The sequence below is a fragment of the Gymnoscopelus microlampas genome (assembly GCF_963454915.1).
Source record: "Gymnoscopelus microlampas genome assembly, chromosome: 5".
In the NCBI taxonomy this organism is placed as follows: Eukaryota; Metazoa; Chordata; class Actinopteri; order Myctophiformes; family Myctophidae; genus Gymnoscopelus; species Gymnoscopelus microlampas.
Genome location: NC_139942.1, coordinates 568,201 through 587,850, shown reverse-complemented (window position 1 = coordinate 587,850; position 19,650 = coordinate 568,201). Strand labels below are relative to the sequence as shown.

Sequence of the window (19,650 nt, the reverse complement as noted above, 5' to 3'; positions counted from 1 at the left end):
ACAATAACACGAAATGCTTTTGAGAGTAGTTTTTTTTAATGTATGACATACTTTCTTGTGAAAATAGCCGATCTACAATCTCACACCTTTTTAGATAGCAACGCGTCGTGAGCTTGTAGATCGACTATTTTCCACTAGTTTCCATTCCGAAATATATTGAGCAGTTTGAAAAACATTTAAACCAAGGATTTCTGAGCAATTTGCGTGAAAGTGTGTCATGTGTGTGAACTCCCTTTTCACTAGTACAGGTCTGTTGGCCCAATGGCTTAATCATCTGCCTTGAAACCACAGGGTTCCTGGTTCGAATCCCACGTCATGTAGAATTCATTATAATTGCATTGCACACAACATGACTGTATCAATGAATGCATGTGCAATTGTTAACCAGTAAACTCCGCCCTTAGATTGTCTGCAATTTTGAGCAGTTTGAAAAACATTTAAATCCAGTATTTCTGAGCAATTTGCGTGAAAGTGTGTCATGTGTGTGAACTCCCTTTTCATCAGTTCGGGTCTGTTGGCCCAATGGCTTAATCATCTGCCTTGATACCAGAGCGTCGCCGGTTCAAATCTCACCTCATGCAGACCTCAACTCAATTGCATTGCACACAACATGACTGTATCAATGAATAAACATGCAATTGTTAAATGAAACGCTTATTGAGAGTAGTTGTTTTCAATGTATGATGTACTTCATTCCCTCTTTTGTTTTGTTTTGTTTTGTTGGATTCTCCCTTCTCACTGACCAAGGCTGTGGATTGAATAGCTTGATCAATACAGTGTTAGTCTCATGTGCCAAAGGTCCACGGCTCAAACCCCACTTGTCACAGTTTACATTTAAATTGCATTATGCAAAACATGACCCTGTTAATTCAGACATGTGCACTTTGCTCTCTCTCTCTCTCTCTCTCTCTCTCTCTCTCTCTCTCTCTCTCTCTCTCTCTCTCTCTCTCTCTCTCTCTCTCTCTCTCTCACTCTGTCACAGTCTGTCTGTCTGCCTGTCTGCCACTCTGTCACTGTCTGTCTGTCTGCCAGTCTGCCACTCTGTCACTGTCTGTCTACCAGTCTGCCAGTCTGCCACTCTGTCACTCTGTCACTCTGTCACAGTCTGTCTGTCTGCCTGTCTGCCACTCTGTCACTGTCTGTCTGTCTGCCAGTCTGCCACTCTGTCACTGTCTGTCTATCTGTCTGCCAGTCTGCCAGTCTGTCTGTCTGTCTGCCAGTCTGCCACTCTGTCACTGTCTGTCTGTCTGCCAGTCTGCCAGTCTGCCACAGTCTGTCTGTCTGCCAGTCTGCCACTCTGTCACTGTCTGTCTGTCTGCCAGTCTGCCACTCTGCCACTCTGTCACAGTCTGTCTGTTTGTCTGTCTGCCACTCTGTCACAGTCTGCCAGTCTGTCACAGTCTGCCAGTCTGCCACTCTGTCACTGTCTGTCTGTCTGTCTGCCAGTCTGCCAGTCTGCCACAGTCTGTCTGTCTGCCAGTCTGCCAGTCTGCCACAGTCTGTCTGTCTGCCAGTCTGCCACAGTCTGTCACAGTCTGCCAGTCTGCCAGTCTGCCACTCTGTCACAGTCTGCCAGTCTGCCACTCTGTCAAAGTCTGCCAGTCTGCCAGTCTGCCACTCTGTCAAAGTCTGCCAGTCTGCCAGTCTGCCACTCTTGTCACAGTCTGCCAGTCTGCCATTATTCTCGAAACCGCTAATTGCTGCTTGCAGCTATATTTATTATTATTCTTCCGCCGTTTTTGCCAGTTCTGGCCTAACCGCCTGGTCACTTCTTATGAAATTCGGCAATATGGTAGAGGGCTATGCCAAACGGCGAAAACCCGAAACTCACAACCATTGGCCAAAGGGTGGCGCTGTAGCACTCAATTGAACATGCCAACTTTGAACAGGTACAGCTCATGCCCTGTTCGACCTACAGCCATGAAACTTCGATACACACATGCGTCTCCTCATGCCTAACAACTTTCACTGTTTGACTTTTGACCTCTGACCTTTAGATCTCCCACCATTTCGAATTCTATGAAAAGCAGTAAAAAGCAGTAAAAAGCCTACTCCTCCTGGGATTTATGAGCAATCTGTACGAAACTGTATACACATGAACTTTGGACCAATGCCGACAGACGTAACTTAGCGGATTTTCCATAAGTGAAAACGTTAAGCTTTTATAAGCCAATGAAAATTGCAGCTTTTTTTAAATTATTCATCTGCCCCTAACACATACATGCAGACTCACATTTGTTTGACACTTTGCAATATTGTAGAGGGTCCTTCCAAGTATCACTGAAACCAATCTTACTCCAATTGGTCAAAGGGGGGCGCTATAGCAATTTTTTGAAAATGCAAACTTTAAACAGGCAAAAGTCATGCCTCGTTTGGCCGACAGCCGTTAAACCTGCTTACACATGTGCCTTGACTCATGAGGAACACATGTATCACTTTGACCAGTAAGCTCTGCCCTTAGATTGTCTGCAATTTTGAGCAGTTTGAAAAACATTTAAATCCAGGATTTCTGAGCAATTTGCATGAAACTGTGTCAAATACATGTTTGAGGCCCTTTTTCACAGGTTCAGGTGTGTTGGTTCAATAGCTTGATCGCTTAATCATCTGCCTTGAAACCATAGGGTAGCCGGTTCGAATCCCACCTCAGGTAGACTTAATTATAATTGCATTGCACACAACATGACTATATCAATGAATACATGTGCAATTGTCAAAGATGACGAGAAATGCATACTTGAAAGTAGTTATTTTCAATGTATGACGTACTTCATTCGCGCTTTTGTTTTGTTTTGTTGGATTCTCCCTTTTCACTGTCTTAAGGCTGTGTATTGGATAGCTCCACCAGTAGAGTGTGAGTCTCATGTGCCGAAGGTCCCTGGTTCGAATCCCACTTATTACAGTTCACATTTAAATTGCATTGTACAAAACATGACCCTGTTAATTCAGACAAGTGCAATGTTTAGACAATAACACGAAATGCTTTTGAGAGTAGTTTTTTTTTATGTATGACATACTTTCTTGTGAAAATAGCCGATCTACAATCTCACACCTTTTTAGATAGCAACGCGTTGTGAGCTTGTAGATCGACTATTTTCCACTAGTTTCCATTCCGAAATATATTGAGCAGTTTGAAAAACATTTAAACCAAGGATTTCTGAGCAATTTGCGTGAAATTGTGTCATGTGTTTGAACTCCCTTTTCACTAGTACAGGTCTGTTGGCCCAATGGCTTAATCATCTGCCTTGAAACCACAGGGTTCCTGGTTCGAATCCCACGTCATGTAGAATTCATTATAATTGCATTGCACACAACATGACTGTATCAATGAATGCATGTGCAATTGTTAACCAGTAAACTCCGCCCTTAGATTGTCTGCAATTTTGAGCAGTTTGAAAAACATTTAAATTCAGTATTTCTGAGCAATTTGCGTGAAAGTGTGTCATGTGTGTGAACTCCCTTTTCATCAGTTCGGGTCTGTTGGCCCAATGGCTTAATCATCTGCCTTGATACCAGAGCGTCGCCGGTTCAAATCTCACCTCATGCAGACCTCAACTCAATTGCATTACACACAACATGACTGTATCAATGAATAAACATGCAATTGTTAAATGAAACGCTTATTGAGAGTAGTTGTTTTCAATGTATGATGTACTTCATTCCCTCTTTTGTTTTGTTTTGTTTTGTTGGATTCTCCCTTCTCACTGACCAAGGCTGTGGATTGAATAGCTTGATCAATACAGTGTTAGTCTCATGTGCCAAAGGTCCACGGCTCAAACCCCACTTGTCACAGTTTACATTTAAATTGCATTATGCAAAACATGACCCTGTTAATTCAGACATGTGCACTTTGCTCTCTCTCTCTCTCTCTCTCTCTCTCTCTCTCTCTCTCTCTCTCTCTCTCTCTCTCTCTCTCTCTCTCTCTCTCTCACTCTGTCACAGTCTGTCTGTCTGCCTGTCTGCCACTCTGTCACTGTCTGTCTGTCTGCCAGTCTGCCACTCTGTCACTGTCTGTCTGTCTGTCTGTCTGTCTGCCAGTCTGCCAGTCTGCCACTCTGTCACTCTGTCACTCTGTCACAGTCTGTCTGTCTGCCTGTCTGCCACTCTGTCACTGTCTGTCTGTCTGCCAGTGTGCCACTCTGTCACTGTCTGTCTGTCTGTCTGCCAGTCTGCCACTCTGTCACAGTCTGTCTGTCTGTCTGCCAGTCTGCCACTCTGTCACTGTCTGTCTGTCTGCCAGTCTGCCAGTCTGCCACAGTCTGTCTGTCTGCCAGTCTGCCAGTCTGCCACTCTGTCACTGTCTGTCTGTCTGCCAGTCTGCCACTCTGCCACTCTGTCACAGTCTGTCTGTTTGTCTGTCTGCCACTCTGTCACAGTCTGCCAGTCTGCCAGTCTGTCACAGTCTGCCAGTCTGCCACTCTGTCACTGTCTGTCTGCCAGTCTGCCAGTCTGCCACAGTCTGTCTGTCTGCCAGTCTGCCAGTCTGCCACAGTCTGTCACAGTCTGCCAGTCTGCCAGTCTGCCACTCTGTCACAGTCTGCCAGTCTGCCACTCTGTCAAAGTCTGCCAGTCTGCCAGTCTGCCAGTCTGCCACTCTGTCAAAGTCTGCCAGTCTGCCAGTCTGCCACTCTTGCCAAAGGTCCACGGCTCAAACCCCACTTGTCACAGTTTACATTTAAATTGCATTATGCAAAACATGACCCTGTTAATTCAGACATGTGCACTTTGCTCTCTCTCTCTCTCTCTCTCTCTCTCTCTCTCTCTCTCTCTCTCTCTCTCTCTCTCTCTCTCTCTCTCTCTCACTCTGTCACAGTCTGTCTGTCTGCCTGTCTGCCACTCTGTCACTGTCTGTCTGTCTGCCAGTCTGCCACTCTGTCACTGTCTGTCTGTCTGTCTGTCTGTCTGCCAGTCTGCCAGTCTGCCACTCTGTCACTCTGTCACTCTGTCACAGTCTGTCTGTCTGCCTGTCTGCCACTCTGTCACTGTCTGTCTGTCTGTCTGCCAGTGTGCCACTCTGTCACTGTCTGTCTGTCTGTCTGCCAGTCTGCCACTCTGTCACAGTCTGTCTGTCTGTCTGCCAGTCTGCCACTCTGTCACTGTCTGTCTGTCTGCCAGTCTGCCAGTCTGCCACAGTCTGTCTGTCTGCCAGTCTGCCAGTCTGCCACTCTGTCACTGTCTGTCTGTCTGCCAGTCTGCCACTCTGCCACTCTGTCACAGTCTGTCTGTTTGTCTGTCTGCCACTCTGTCACAGTCTGCCAGTCTGCCAGTCTGTCACAGTCTGCCAGTCTGCCACTCTGTCACTGTCTGTCTGCCAGTCTGCCAGTCTGCCACAGTCTGTCTGTCTGCCAGTCTGCCAGTCTGCCACAGTCTGTCACAGTCTGCCAGTCTGCCAGTCTGCCACTCTGTCACAGTCTGCCAGTCTGCCACTCTGTCAAAGTCTGCCAGTCTGCCAGTCTGCCACTCTGTCAAAGTCTGCCAGTCTGCCAGTCTGCCACTCTTGTCACAGTCTGCCAGTCTGCCATTATTCTCGAAACCGCTAATTGCTGCTTGCAGCTATATTTAGGTTTCGAGAGCCTGTAAGGCTTCGAACCCTATTACATTCCTTGGCTTTCATTATTATTACGGGGCCAGGCTTCCAGCATGGACCCGTATTGTTATTCGCATTATTCCATTTCTTCTTCTTCTTCTGCCGTTTTTGCCAGTTCTGGCTGAACCGTGCATACGCTTTTTATGAAACTCGGCCATATGATAGATGGTCATGAAAAACGATCAAAAAATAAATCTCACAATCTTTCGTCAAAAGGTGGCGCTATAGCACTCAGTTGAAAATGCCAACTTTGAACAGGTACAACTCATGCCCTGTTTTACCTACAGCCATGAAACTTCGATGCACACATGCGTCTCCTCATGCTGAACAACTTTCACTCTCTGACTTTTGACCTCTGACCCTTAGATCTCCCACCATTTTGAATTATATGAAAAACAGTTAAAACCTATCTCCTCCTGGGATTTTTGAGTAATCTGCACAAAACTTTTTACACATGAACTTTGGACCTATACCAAAAAACGTTTGCAAAATATCTTCCATAAGTGAAAAAATGAAGCTTTAATGAGCCAATGAATATTGCAGTTTTATGACAATTATTCATCTGCCCCTAACACATACATGCAGACTTACCATTCTTTGAAACTTTGCAGAAATGTAAAGGGCCATTCCAAATATCACCGAAACCAATCTTACTCCAATTGGTCAAACGGGGGCGCTATAGCAATTTTTTGAAAATTGAAACTTTAAACAGGCAAAAGTCATGCCTCGTTTGGCCGACAGCCATTAGACCTGCTTACACATGTGCCTTGACTAATGAGGAACACATCTATCACGTTGACCAGTAAGCACCGCCCTTAGATTGTCCGCAATCTTGAGCAGTTTGAAAAACACTTAAACCCAGGATTTTTCAGCTATTTGCGTGAAACTGTATCATCTGTGTGATCTCCCTTCACAGGCTCTTGTCTGTTGGTGGCTTCTCGCTTAAATGTGTGCCCCACAACCTGAAGGTCACAAGTTCAAGCCTCACTTGGTGCAGACTTCATCTAAGTTGCATTTCACACAACATGACTATCAATGAATACATCTGCAATTGTTAAAGATAACATGAAATACTTAATTGAGTGTTTTTTGTACAGCTGATCTACAAACTCACAACTTTTCAGATAGCAATGAGAGTATGTTTTTTCAATGTATAACATACTTCATTGTGAAAATAGCCGATGTACAATCTGACAACTTTTAATGGTTTGTGAGCTTGTAGATCGGCTACTTTCACTAGTTTTGCTTCTGAGGAGATGTACAATTTCTTCATTGGTAAATGGTTTGTGAACGAGTGATCTTAGTGTTAGTGAAACAGGGGCTTGGGTCATGACAGAAGGCAAGCGTTTGTCATCCTCAACAGACAACATCAGCCTGGACAAAGCTATAGCACTATAGGTAGTGTTGCAGCTACCTAAGAGTGCCTCACGACCGCAAGGTTGCTGGTTCAAGCCTCACTTGATGCACACTCATTTAAGTTGAATTGCAAAAAACATGACTCAATCTATTCCGTTTCCATGGCTCTCTCTCTCTCTTCAATCTATTCCGTTTCCATGTCTTTCTCTTCAATCTATTCCGTTTCCATGTCTCTGTCTCTTCAATCTATTCCGTTTCTATCTTCAATCTATTCCGTTTCCATCTCTCTCTCTCTCTCAGAGGCTCTGGTTGCCCCAGGTACGATTCCAGGTCAGCAAATGTGTTGATGAAATTTGTCATCGACACAAGCAAGACTCTTAACCCCTAATTGCTCACAGGCCCTCATTGGAAACAAGACCGCAAGGACTTTCATGAACTGACCTGTTAAAGGAATTATCATTTCTCTTTCTCTCTCCTGGCCCCGTATTATCGCTGCTTGCAGCTATATTTATTATTATTCTTCCGCCGGTTTTGCCAGTTCTGGCCTAACCGCCTGGTCACTTCTTATGAAATTCGGCAATATGGTAGAGGGCTATGCCAAACGGCGAAAACCCGAAACTCACAACCATTGGCCAAAGGGTGGCGCTGTAGCACTCAATTGAACATGCCAACTTTGAACAGGTACAGCTCATGCCCTGTTCGACCTACAGCCATGAAACTTCGATACACACATGCGTCTCCTCATGCCTAACAACTTTCACTGTTTGACTTTTGACCTCTGACCTTTAGATCTCCCACCATTTCGAATTCTATGAAAAGCAGTAAAAAGCAGTAAAAAGCCTACTCCTCCTGGGATTTATGAGCAATCTGTACGAAACTGTATACACATGAACTTTGGACCAATGCCGACAGACGTAACTTAGCGGATTTTCCATAAGTGAAAACGTTAAGCTTTTATAAGCCAATGAAAATTGCAGCTTTTTTTAAATTATTCATCTGCCCCTAACACATACATGCAGACTCACATTTGTTTGACACTTTGCAATATTGTAGAGGGTCCTTCCAAGTATCACTGAAACCAATCTTACTCCAATTGGTCAAAGGGGGGCGCTATAGCAATTTTTTGAAAATGCAAACTTTAAACAGGCAAAAGTCATGCCTCGTTTGGCCGACAGCCGTTAAACCTGCTTACACATGTGCCTTGACTCATGAGGAACACATGTATCACTTTGACCAGTAAGCTCTGCCCTTAGATTGTCTGCAATTTTGAGCAGTTTGAAAAACATTTAAATCCAGGATTTCTGAGCAATTTGCATGAAACTGTGTCAAATACATGTTTGAGGCCCTTTTTCACAGGTTCAGGTGTGTTGGTTCAATAGCTTGATCGCTTAATCATCTGCCTTGAAACCATAGGGTAGCCGGTTCGAATCCCACCTCAGGTAGACTTAATTATAATTGCATTGCACACAACATGACTATATCAATGAATACATGTGCAATTGTTAAAGATGACGAGAAATGCATACTTGAAAGTAGTTATTTTCAATGTATGACGTACTTCATTCGCGCTTTTGTTTTGTTTTGTTGGATTCTCCCTTTTCACTGTCTAAGGCTGTGTATTGGATAGCTCCACCAGTAGAGTGTGAGTCTCATGTGCCGAAGGTCCCTGGTTCGAATCCCACTTATTACAGTTCACATTTAAATTGCATTGTACAAAACATGACCCTGTTAATTCAGACAAGTGCAATGTTTAGACAATAACACGAAATGCTTTTGAGAGTAGTTTTTTTTTATGTATGACATACTTTCTTGTGAAAATAGCCGATCTACAATCTCACACCTTTTTAGATAGCAACGCGTTGTGAGCTTGTAGATCGACTATTTTCCACTAGTTTCCATTCCGAAATATATTGAGCAGTTTGAAAAACATTTAAACCAAGGATTTCTGAGCAATTTGCGTGAAATTGTGTCATGTGTTTGAACTCCCTTTTCACTAGTACAGGTCTGTTAGCCCAATGGCTTAATCATCTGCCTTGAAACCACAGGGTTCCTGGTTCGAATCCCACGTCATGTAGAATTCATTATAATTGCATTGCACACAACATGACTGTATCAATGAATGCATGTGCAATTGTTAACCAGTAAACTCCGCCCTTAGATTGTCTGCAATTTTGAGCATTTTGAAAAACATTTAAATCCAGTATTTCTGAGCAATTTGCGTGAAAGTGTGTCATGTGTGTGAACTCCCTTTTCATCAGTTCGGGTCTGTTGGCCCAATGGCTTAATCATCTGCCTTGATACCAGAGCGTCGCCGGTTCAAATCTCACCTCATGCAGACCTCAACTCAATTGCATTACACACAACATGACTGTATCAATGAATAAACATGCAATTGTTAAATGAAACGCTTATTGAGAGTAGTTGTTTTCAATGTATGATGTACTTCATTCCCTCTTTTGTTTTGTTTTGTTTTGTTGGATTCTCCCTTCTCACTGACCAAGGCTGTGGATTGAATAGCTTGATCAATACAGTGTTAGTCTCATGTGCCAAAGGTCCACGGCTCAAACCCCACTTGTCACAGTTTACATTTAAATTGCATTATGCAAAACATGACCCTGTTAATTCAGACATGTGCACTTTGCTCTCTCTCTCTCTCTCTCTCTCTCTCTCTCTCTCTCTCTCTCTCTCTCTCTCTCTCTCTCACTCTGTCACAGTCTGTCTGTCTGCCTGTCTGCCACTCTGTCAATGTCTGTCTGTCTGCCAGTCTGCCACTCTGTCACTGTCTGTCTGTCTGTCTGTCTGCCAGTCTGCCACTCTGTCACTCTGTCACTCTGTCACAGTCTGTCTGTCTGCCTGTCTGCCACTCTGTCACTGTCTGTCTGTCTGCCAGTCTGCCACTCTGTCACTGTCTGTCTGTCTGTCTGTCTGCCAGTCTGCCACTCTGTCACAGTCTGTCTGTCTGTCTGCCAGTCTGCCACTCTGTCACTGTCTGTCTGTCTGCCAGTCTGCCACAGTCTGTCTGTCTGCCAGTCTGCCAGTCTGCCACTCTGTCACTGTCTGTCTGTCTGCCAGTCTGCCACTCTGCCACTCTGTCACAGTCTGTCTGTTTGTCTGTCTGCCACTCTGTCACAGTCTGCCAGTCTGCCAGTCTGTCACAGTCTGCCAGTCTGCCACTCTGTCACTGTCTGTCTGTCTGTCTGCCAGTCTGCCAGTCTGCCACAGTCTGTCTGTCTGCCAGTCTGCCAGTCTGCCACAGTCTGTCACAGTCTGCCAGTCTGCCAGTCTGCCACTCTGTCACAGTCTGCCAGTCTGCCACTCTGTCAAAGTCTGCCAGTCTGCCAGTCTGCCACTCTGTCAAAGTCTGCCAGTCTGCCAGTCTGCCACTCTTGTCACAGTCTGCCAGTCTGCCATTATTCTCGAAACCGCTAATTGCTGCTTGCAGCTATATTTATTATTATTCTTCCGCCGTTTTTGCCAGTTCTGGCCTAACCGCCTGGTCACTTCTTATGAAATTCGGCAATATGGTAGAGGGCTATGCCAAACGGCGAAAACCCGAAACTCACAACCATTGGCCAAAGGGTGGCGCTGTAGCACTCAATTGAAAATGCCAACTTTGAACAGGTACAGCTCATGCCCTGTTCGACCTACAGCCATGAAACTTCGATACACACATGCGTCTCCTCATGCCTAACAACTTTCACTGTTTGACTTTTGACCTCTGACCTTTAGATCTCCCACCATTTCGAATTCTATGAAAAGCAGTAAAAAGCAGTAAAAAGCCTACTCCTCCTGGGATTTATGAGCAATCTGTACGAAACTGTATACACATGAACTTTGGACCAATGCCGACAGACGTAACCAAGCGGATTTTCCATAAGTGAAAACGTTAAGCTTTTATAAGCCAATGAAAATTGCAGCTTTTTTTTTAATTATTCATCTGCCCCTAACACATACATGCAGACTCACATTTGTTTGACACTTTGCAATATTGTAGAGGGTCCTTCCAAGTATCACTGAAACCAATCTTACTCCAATTGGTCAAAGGGGGGCGCTATAGCAATTTTTTGAAAATGCAAACTTTAAACAGGCAAAAGTCATGCCTCGTTTGGCCGACAGCCGTTAAACCTGCTTACACATGTGCCTTGACTCATGAGGAACACATGTATCACTTTGACCAGTAAGCTCTGCCCTTAGATTGTCTGCAATTTTGAGCAGTTTGAAAAACATTTAAATCCAGGATTTCTGAGCAATTTGCATGAAACTGTGTCAAATACATGTTTGAGGCCCTTTTTCACAGGTTCAGGTGTGTTGGTTCAATAGCTTGATCGCTTAATCATCTGCCTTGAAACCATAGGGTAGCCGGTTCGAATCCCACCTCAGGTAGACTTAATTATAATTGCATTGCACACAACATGACTATATCAATGAATACATGTGCAATTGTTAAAGATGACGAGAAATGCATACTTGAAAGTAGTTATTTTCAATGTATGACGTACTTCATTCGCGCTTTTGTTTTGTTTTGTTGGATTCTCTCTTTTCACTGTCTAAGGCTGTGTATTGGATAGCTCCACCAGTAGAGTGTGAGTCTCATGTGCCGAAGGTCCCTGGTTCGAATTACAGTTCACATTTAAATTGCATTGTACAAAACATGACCCTGTTAATTCAGACAAGTGCAATGTTTAGACAATAACACGAAATGCTTTTGAGAGTAGTTTTTTTTTATGTATGACATACTTTCTTGTGAAAATAGCCAATCTACAATCTCACACCTTTTTAGATAGCAACGCGTTGTGAGCTTGTAGATCGACTATTTTCCACTAGTTTCCATTCCAAAATATATTGAGCAGTTTGAAAAACATTTAAACCAAGGATTTCTGAGCAATTTGCGTGAAAGTGTGTCATGTGTGTGAACTCCCTTTTCACTAGTACAGGTCTGTTGGCCCAATGGCTTAATCATCTGCCTTGAAACCACAGGGTTCCTGGTTCGAATCCCACGTCATGTAGAATTCATTATAATTGCATTGCACACAACATGACTGTATCAATGAATGCATGTGCAATTGTTAACCAGTAAACTCCGCCCTTAGATTGTCTGCAATTTTGAGCAGTTTGAAAAACATTTAAATCCAGTATTTCTGAGCAATTTGCGTGAAAGTGTGTCATGTGTGTGAACTCCCTTTTCATCAGTTCGGGTCTGTTGGCCCAATGGCTTAATCATCTGCCTTGATACCAGAGCGTCGCCGGTTCAAATCTCACCTCATGCAGACCTCAACTCAATTGCATTACACACAACATGACTGTATCAATGAATAAACATGCAATTGTTAAATGAAACGCTTATTGAGAGTAGTTGTTTTCAATGTATGATGTACTTCATTCCCTCTTTTGTTTTGTTTTGTTTTGTTGGATTCTCCCTTCTCACTGACCAAGGCTGTGGATTGAATAGCTTGATCAATACAGTGTTAGTCTCATGTGCCAAAGGTCCACGGCTCAAACCCCACTTGTCACAGTTTACATTTAAATTGCATTATGCAAAACATGACCCTGTTAATTCAGACATGTGCACTTTGCTCTCTCTCTCTCTCTCTCTCTCTCTCTCTCTCTCTCTCTCTCTCTCTCTCTCTCTCTCTCTCTCTCTCTCTCTCTCTCTCTCACAGTCTGTCTGTCTGCCTGTCTGCCACTCTGTCACTGTCTGTCTGTCTGCCAGTCTGCCACTCTGTCACTGTCTGTCTGTCTGTCTGTCTGCCAGTCTGCCAGTCTGCCACTCTGTCACTCTGTCACAGTCTGTCTGTCTGTCTGCCACTCTGTCACTGTCTGTCTGTCTGCCAGTCTGCCACTCTGTCACTGTCTGTCTGTCTGTCTGCCAGTCTGCCACTCTGTCACAGTCTGTCTGTCTGTCTGCCAGTCTGCCACTCTGTCACTGTCTGTCTGTCTGCCAGTCTGCCAGTCTGCCACAGTCTGTCTGTCTGCCAGTCTGCCAGTCTGCCACTCTGTCACTGTCTGTCTGTCTGCCAGTCTGCCACTCTGTCACTCTGTCACAGTCTGTCTGTTTGTCTGTCTGCCACTCTGTCACAGTCTGCCAGTCTGCCAGTCTGTCACAGTCTGCCAGTCTGCCACTCTGTCACTGTCTGTCTGTCTGTCTGTCTTCCAGTCTGCCACAGTCTGTCTGTCTGCCAGTCTGCCAGTCTGCCACAGTCTGTCACAGTCTGCCAGTCTGCCAGTCTGCCACTCTGTCACAGTCTGCCACTCTGCCAGTCTGCCACTCTGTCAAAGTCTGCCAGTCTGCCAGTCTGCCAGTCTGCCACTCTGTCAAAGTCTGCCAGTCTGCCAGTCTGCCACTCTTGTCACAGTCTGCCAGTCTGCCATTATTCTCGAAACCGCTAATTGCTGCTTGCAGCTATATTCTCAATTGAGATTATAGTCATTTTTTTCTAAAGTGACAACTGAAGAACCTTTAAAACCTATTTAATACCTCTAGAGATGCACAATATTGAAATTGTCAATATCCGATAATATGCAGGGTCAAATTGGCCGATACCGATATATTACATATTATATTTATATTGAGCTCATTGCTGAATATCGGTGAAATATCGGTGAAAAAATATCGGTCAATATTGGTGAAAAAAAAACAATATCTATTTATGGGACCGATGTGAAGTTCAAACAAAATGTAATCAACTCCTACAATTCCAATGCAATACAATTATGCTGTAGTCTAGTGATGATGATTGTTATTGAAGTATTGTCAACATCTAATACATTCATTCTGCTTGTTTCCTTCTCTGCACAGGATGATGAGCGGGTAAGAACCTTTTACAACAATATAGTTAATGTTTTACAATTATAGTCTCTGTCGGGTGGAAACCCTGCATGTCTAAAACTGCTACTTTTCAGGAAAATGTAAAACAGAACCTGTGTACCAATGGATCCAATGTAGTTATTATTTAGTCGCAAGCCCTTAAAGGCAGGGTAAGTGATACTTTTTGGTTAACCCATTCAATCCGGGAAACGCATCTCTGTCATTTTAGATTTCTTTGGCTAATCAAAAATAGCAGATATACAAGCTCATTGCGCGGCACCAAGTGCCGTGCTCTGAGCTTGTAGATCTGCTATTTTTGAAAAATTTGGAACATTTGTGCAAATCTTGGAATATATATTTTTCAAAGCGAACATTTGTAAAATATTTACTTCCAGGGACCTCCAGAAGCAAAGATTTGAGTTACAAATGTCCACTTAAAAAAAAAACAATTATTTGCAAAAAATGTTCATGATTTTTCAAAAATAGCAGATCTACAAGCTCATAGCGCGACCCTCCCTTCAATAACCCCCCCCACAACAATCCCACCTTCTTGTTGGTTCCATCATTGAAATACTGAAGAAATGACACTCCTATTCATAGGAAATTAGGCTCTTAATGCAGGAATTATTGATAGTTGTGTGGCGTGTGTTGTCCTTGTCACCAGTGTCCCGTAGAGCGGCAGCCTGTAGCTGACAGCTGTAACTGTCCTGTGGGAAAACCTGGCCTCCCTGGATTACCTGGACCCATGGTATATACTGTATACACACTATAGTGCAAGGGATAATCGACAGGGAGCAGGTCATCACTGAGAAATAAACCTGACAGGGTGATTAGAATATTCACCCTGAAGGGGTATTTCTCAATAATGACCAGCTCCCCATTGTTTATCCCACATATTACATGGCTACTTAATAAAGTAACGACAAAACAAAGGATTTCATTGCTTACGGTGAAAGCATTCCATACATTTTTGCCAGGTGCATCCAGTGCAACGTGTCGCTTCGGAAAACAAGTATTGATTAAATAGAAAATACATTTGGTTACTGCATTGTCTATTTCTCGTTTCAAATGTTTTCAAAAACATTATTAAGAGCAATGTTTAGCTATAAATGACATTGGGTTTGTTTACATAGCTGCCATGTTGGATACGGCACAAAATCATGCAACGCATGTTGATGTTAGCCAGGTGCTCTGAGGCCTTGATTAGACAGATTGATATGAGCCAGGTGGTCTGTGTATTTTTCGTCCATTTGAATTAAAATGTTATATTTGATAAATGAAATTCAGAAAACGGTCCGTTTTCTAAATTCTATTTAAAAATGATTCAACAAAACTTAGAAATAGGTATTATATGACCCGATTCTAGATTTTCGTTGGTGTGGTTCCAAACAGAATTAGGAATTTAAAACAACAAGGCGTACTGAATTCCAAAGCCTGTACCGCTTGTTCTATAGCCACACCCCGCTTCTGTGACGCACCTGGAACTGATACTGTAAGCGGACAAACTTTTCTTTTTTCTGTTTTACATATTTATCGACAATAAAGCAACAAAAACAAACAAAAACACAGACAAACCATGGGGGGTATCTTGGAAGAGAGCCTTAGAATGGTTAACTTTGGATTTATGAATATGAAAAATCACTAAAATAACTATTAAATGTATTATGTATAACTCATTGAGTGTTAAAAAGGCTTAGAATGGTTAGCTTTGGATTTATGAATTTGAATTATCGCTAAAATGACTATGAAATGGATTATGTATTATGTAAATGTATAACTCATTGTGAAGAAGAAGTAAAACATTGCTATGACGACAAACACCCTGCATGGGTCCATAAATGTCTACATTAATTAGAAATGAAGAGCTTATTTCTCTTTGGCATATTTGTAATTAATTAGATAATGAATACTAACAAGGGATCAGTTATTGCAATAAATAGTTTATTGATTTATTTAAATACTTTCTTTTTAAACTTAAATATCCAAAAATATAATACAAATAAATAAAATCATCCAAACATAAATTAAGTAGAAAATATAAATGTAAACGTAAATAGAAGGCACATACAACTTTGTTATAAAGGTGGGTATAATGAACAATTACTATGGGTATGGGACTTGAGTCTGTTTGGCGGCGCTGTTGCACTGGTTAATGTAATGTTACTGTGTTGCTGTGTGTTAACGTAACGCTACGGTGAGGTTATGTGTTAATGTGGCATTGTGTCATGTTGTTTGTTTGTCTTCCTCAGGGTTTCAGAGGGGAGAAAGGCAGAGAAGGCCCTCCAGGACCTGATGGAAAACCTGTGGGTGATCAATCAGTCAATCAATCAATCAATCAATCAATCAATCAATCAATCAATCAATGTTGAAACTAAACGTCTGTCTGCTGGTGTCCACTTACAGGGTAAACCAGGTGTAGCAGGAATGCCAGGGGAACCAGGGAAGAATGGACACAAAGTGAGTTTACACAAGGTTGAACTTTGTTGTTGTTGTTGTTTTCAGTCAGTCGAAAATATCCTGGAAAATCTCATTTTGAACTGCCTTTTTTTCCTTACAAAATATTTCTGAAAATACACATTAGGACCTGAGGCAGAATGCCTTCTAAATCAGTAGTTCTCACACTTTTTTGTAATTCAAAATTATTATTCTTTTTTTTTAACACTTTCAACATAATTTTTATTTTATTTACAAGCTTACAGAGCGGCATGAAGTGATGCGCTGTGAGCTTGTATATCTAATAATAATAGTAACTAGAGGTTTGGGCCTTCGCGGCCCTAACCTCCCAACCTCACGACCCACCTGCTGTCAAATAGAAAGCCTTTCTTGAGGTCAAAAGAGGCCAAACTTCCTGTATCAGGTTGCTATGGCAACCTGCCAGATCAGGCTGAGGGTCTGATAGGCAAATCAGAAAATCAATCAAGCCGAGAGTCTGATCACTGATCGAGGTGTGGTAAGATGCCTAAATAATAGCCAGAGCTCTGATCAACAGTCTGTGACAGGTCTTGGAGGCATGTGGAGTGATCCTGTGCTTGCGAATCCCGGACGAACTTCGGAGCTTTTGTCAATTATATAAAAATGATATAAGAAATATAATATATAAATATAAATATATAAATATATAAATGTATAAATATATAAATATATAAATATATAAATATATAAATATATAAATATATAAATATATAAATGTTAAACAATGATTTCATAACATGAGCTTGTGTAAAAGTACAGTTTGATAGATAAATGTTATGTGTTAAAACCAAGGCAGATTGTGTAATCCATTGTGTTGACGTTTTAGGCCCAGCCCCAGGATCCTATTGTTCTTAAAAGCTTGTTTGTGAGTGGTCAGAAATGAACCAGGAAGAGTGTTTTACCATGCCAAATATTTCTGTATAAAGGAGGTTGTTTCTGTCATTCAGGTTACACTGTGATTTGGCTACACACAGATGAACACATTTCTATGGACAAACCCACTTTTGAACTGGAGCTTTGTTATTCTTGCACTCAGGGGATAGTGTTGTTCTCGCCTGATTAAGGGGACCAGATACCACACAAGAAAGCAAGAAAGAAAGAAAGAACACATTTAATTTACACACTACTGATGATAGTGCTGTTGAACTAATGAATTAAGCCAACAACCCAACCCATCTCTCCACCCATAGTTAACAGAACAAATTGTGAAACACTTCCAAGCTAGTGTCAGATCTCTCAACTGTCAATTAAAATAAGTAACCAAAAGTAGTAGTTAAAGTACCAAAAGTAGAAGTACTCATTATGCAGAACGTCCCATTTCACAAATATGTTATACATTTTATGTATAAAATCATTTGAAAATAGCAGATCTACAAGCTCATAGTCATAACACGCCACGATGCGACGCGTTGTGTGCTTGTAGTTCGGCAATTTCAAATAGCTAGCCAGTGCTTATATAGGGCTTAAAGGAGTAGTTCACTCTTATTTTCTATCAATTACACACCCCATGAAGCCTTGAATTCATGGAGATTTTTTTAGTTTTTGTCACATTCAGTTTTTAAGTTGCTTGATTCAGTATTTAGATATTTGATATTAATTTGATCAGACACGCCCCCTTCCTATACAAACCCATTATAACTTCAAACTCTATTTTAACCATGAAAGATCATCAAAAACACCCGTCCTTGGTTCTGGTGACTCATCCTGCCCCCCTAATACGCGAGGGGGCCGTGTTTTTTCTATTACTTTTTTTATTTATTTTTTAATTTATCGGAAAAACACCGCCCCCTCATGCATTAGGAGGGCAGGGTGAGTCACCAGAACCAAGGACGGGTGTTTTCGATGAATCTAACATGGTTAAAATGGAGTTTGAAGTTACAATGGGTTTGTATAGGAAGGGGCGTGTCTGATAAAATTAATACCAAATATTGAATAAAGCATCTTAAAAACTGTCTGGGGGGCTCACAAAAGCCTGAGTAGACGATAAAATGACCAAAAGTTTTTTTGAAAGTGAAATATCCCTTTAAGTGGTTGATGCATGTTTTGTAATAAAAATCTAAATCTACAAAGTAAATCAAGTTTTCAAATAATTGTTGTGGAGAAAATAGTACAATGTTTGTCTCAGAGACGTAGTGACGTAGAAGTATGTAGTATAAAAATTGACCTACTCAAGTAGAGTAAAAGTACCTCAAAATTACACTTACAGTATTTAAGCACACCACTGATTATCAATGCAGTTTACTTACTGTAAGGTTCCCTTTTGTGTCAGCAATCTTATCTATTGTTACATAACAATCCTTTTTTTTCTTTTACTTTTTCCCCCCAAGGGAGAAGCAGGTGAACCCGGTGTGAATGGAGAACCCGGACTTAACGGAGCCAACGTAAGTACAGTACTTAAGTACACCACTGATTATTAATGCAGTTGACTTCCCATATGCAATCTTTTTGTATCTCTAAACTGTCCAGTTTAAATAATAAGCTCTATGCACAGCAGCCATATTGGATAGAAATTGGGCCTCTTCCTCAATTCCTTCACAGGTGTTTCCAATGATGCTAATAAAGGCTCTGTTCCATTTAGTGCAGCTCAGTGGATCTCAAACGTTTTTAAATTCAAGGACCCCTTTGCTGCCCCCCCATCTCTCTCCCCATTTCCTGTCAGCCTACTTCCCTCTCAAATTAAGGCAGAAAAGCCCCAAAAAATGTCTTTAAATAAATAAATAGCATTACTAAATATTACACATTATTGATAACTGTCCTCATTACAGGGGAAGGTGGGCTCTCCAGGGACCCCTGGACCTCCAGGTCCTCCTGGACCTATGGTGAGTTGCACGCACACACTAATGAGGCATCATTGTGTGACACAGCATAAATGGAGCAATGTGTGACACAGCATAAATGAAGCAACATGTGACACAGCATAAATGAAGCAACATGTGACACAGCATAAATGAAGCAATGTGTGACACAGCATAAACTAGAAAAAGTGCTCCTCGGAGCACAGGTCTCCGCCAGGTCAGGTAGGTTATTGTGGCCTCCTGGTGGCGCTATAATAGGCCAATGTGAAAAGGGTGGCATTTCTTCTTAGGCCTTTCAATGGGACACTGCATTCATGATTTGAGGAATTTTGTTCCAAAAATGTGTTTTGCTAAATTAGACCTGCTGGTGGCGCTATAAAGGCCAATGTGAATGTGAAAAGGGGGGCATTTCTTCCTCGGCCTAGTGGGAATCTGCATGCAAGCTTTCACGGAAATTGCACATTGCATTCATGTTTTGAGGCATTTTGTTTAAAACTGACCAATCCTGCAAACTTTGGAAGCCACTGTAAGCCAAATAGGATGGAATATGAAATATCGGACAGATCCATCAGAATCACATGACTATGGAGATGCAGTGTACCAATTTGCGTGTTTTTTGGACAGAATCTGAAGGAATA

General features: G+C 42.1%; 1 protein-coding gene across 1 annotated transcript in view; it reads left to right on the top strand.

The window, feature by feature from the left end:
• Positions 1 to 19,650, top strand: part of LOC311045995 (uncharacterized protein) — a 119,951-nt gene that overhangs the window by 40,777 nt on the left and 59,524 nt on the right. Inside the window, exons 12-17 of the mRNA XM_084058065.1 lie at positions 13,737 to 13,748; positions 14,410 to 14,493; positions 15,995 to 16,048; positions 16,149 to 16,202; positions 18,545 to 18,598; positions 18,983 to 19,036. Of these exons, the coding sequence (XP_083914191.1) occupies positions 13,737 to 13,748; positions 14,410 to 14,493; positions 15,995 to 16,048; positions 16,149 to 16,202; positions 18,545 to 18,598; positions 18,983 to 19,036 (312 nt within the window). The remainder of the gene's footprint in view (positions 1 to 13,736; positions 13,749 to 14,409; positions 14,494 to 15,994; positions 16,049 to 16,148; positions 16,203 to 18,544; positions 18,599 to 18,982; positions 19,037 to 19,650) is intronic.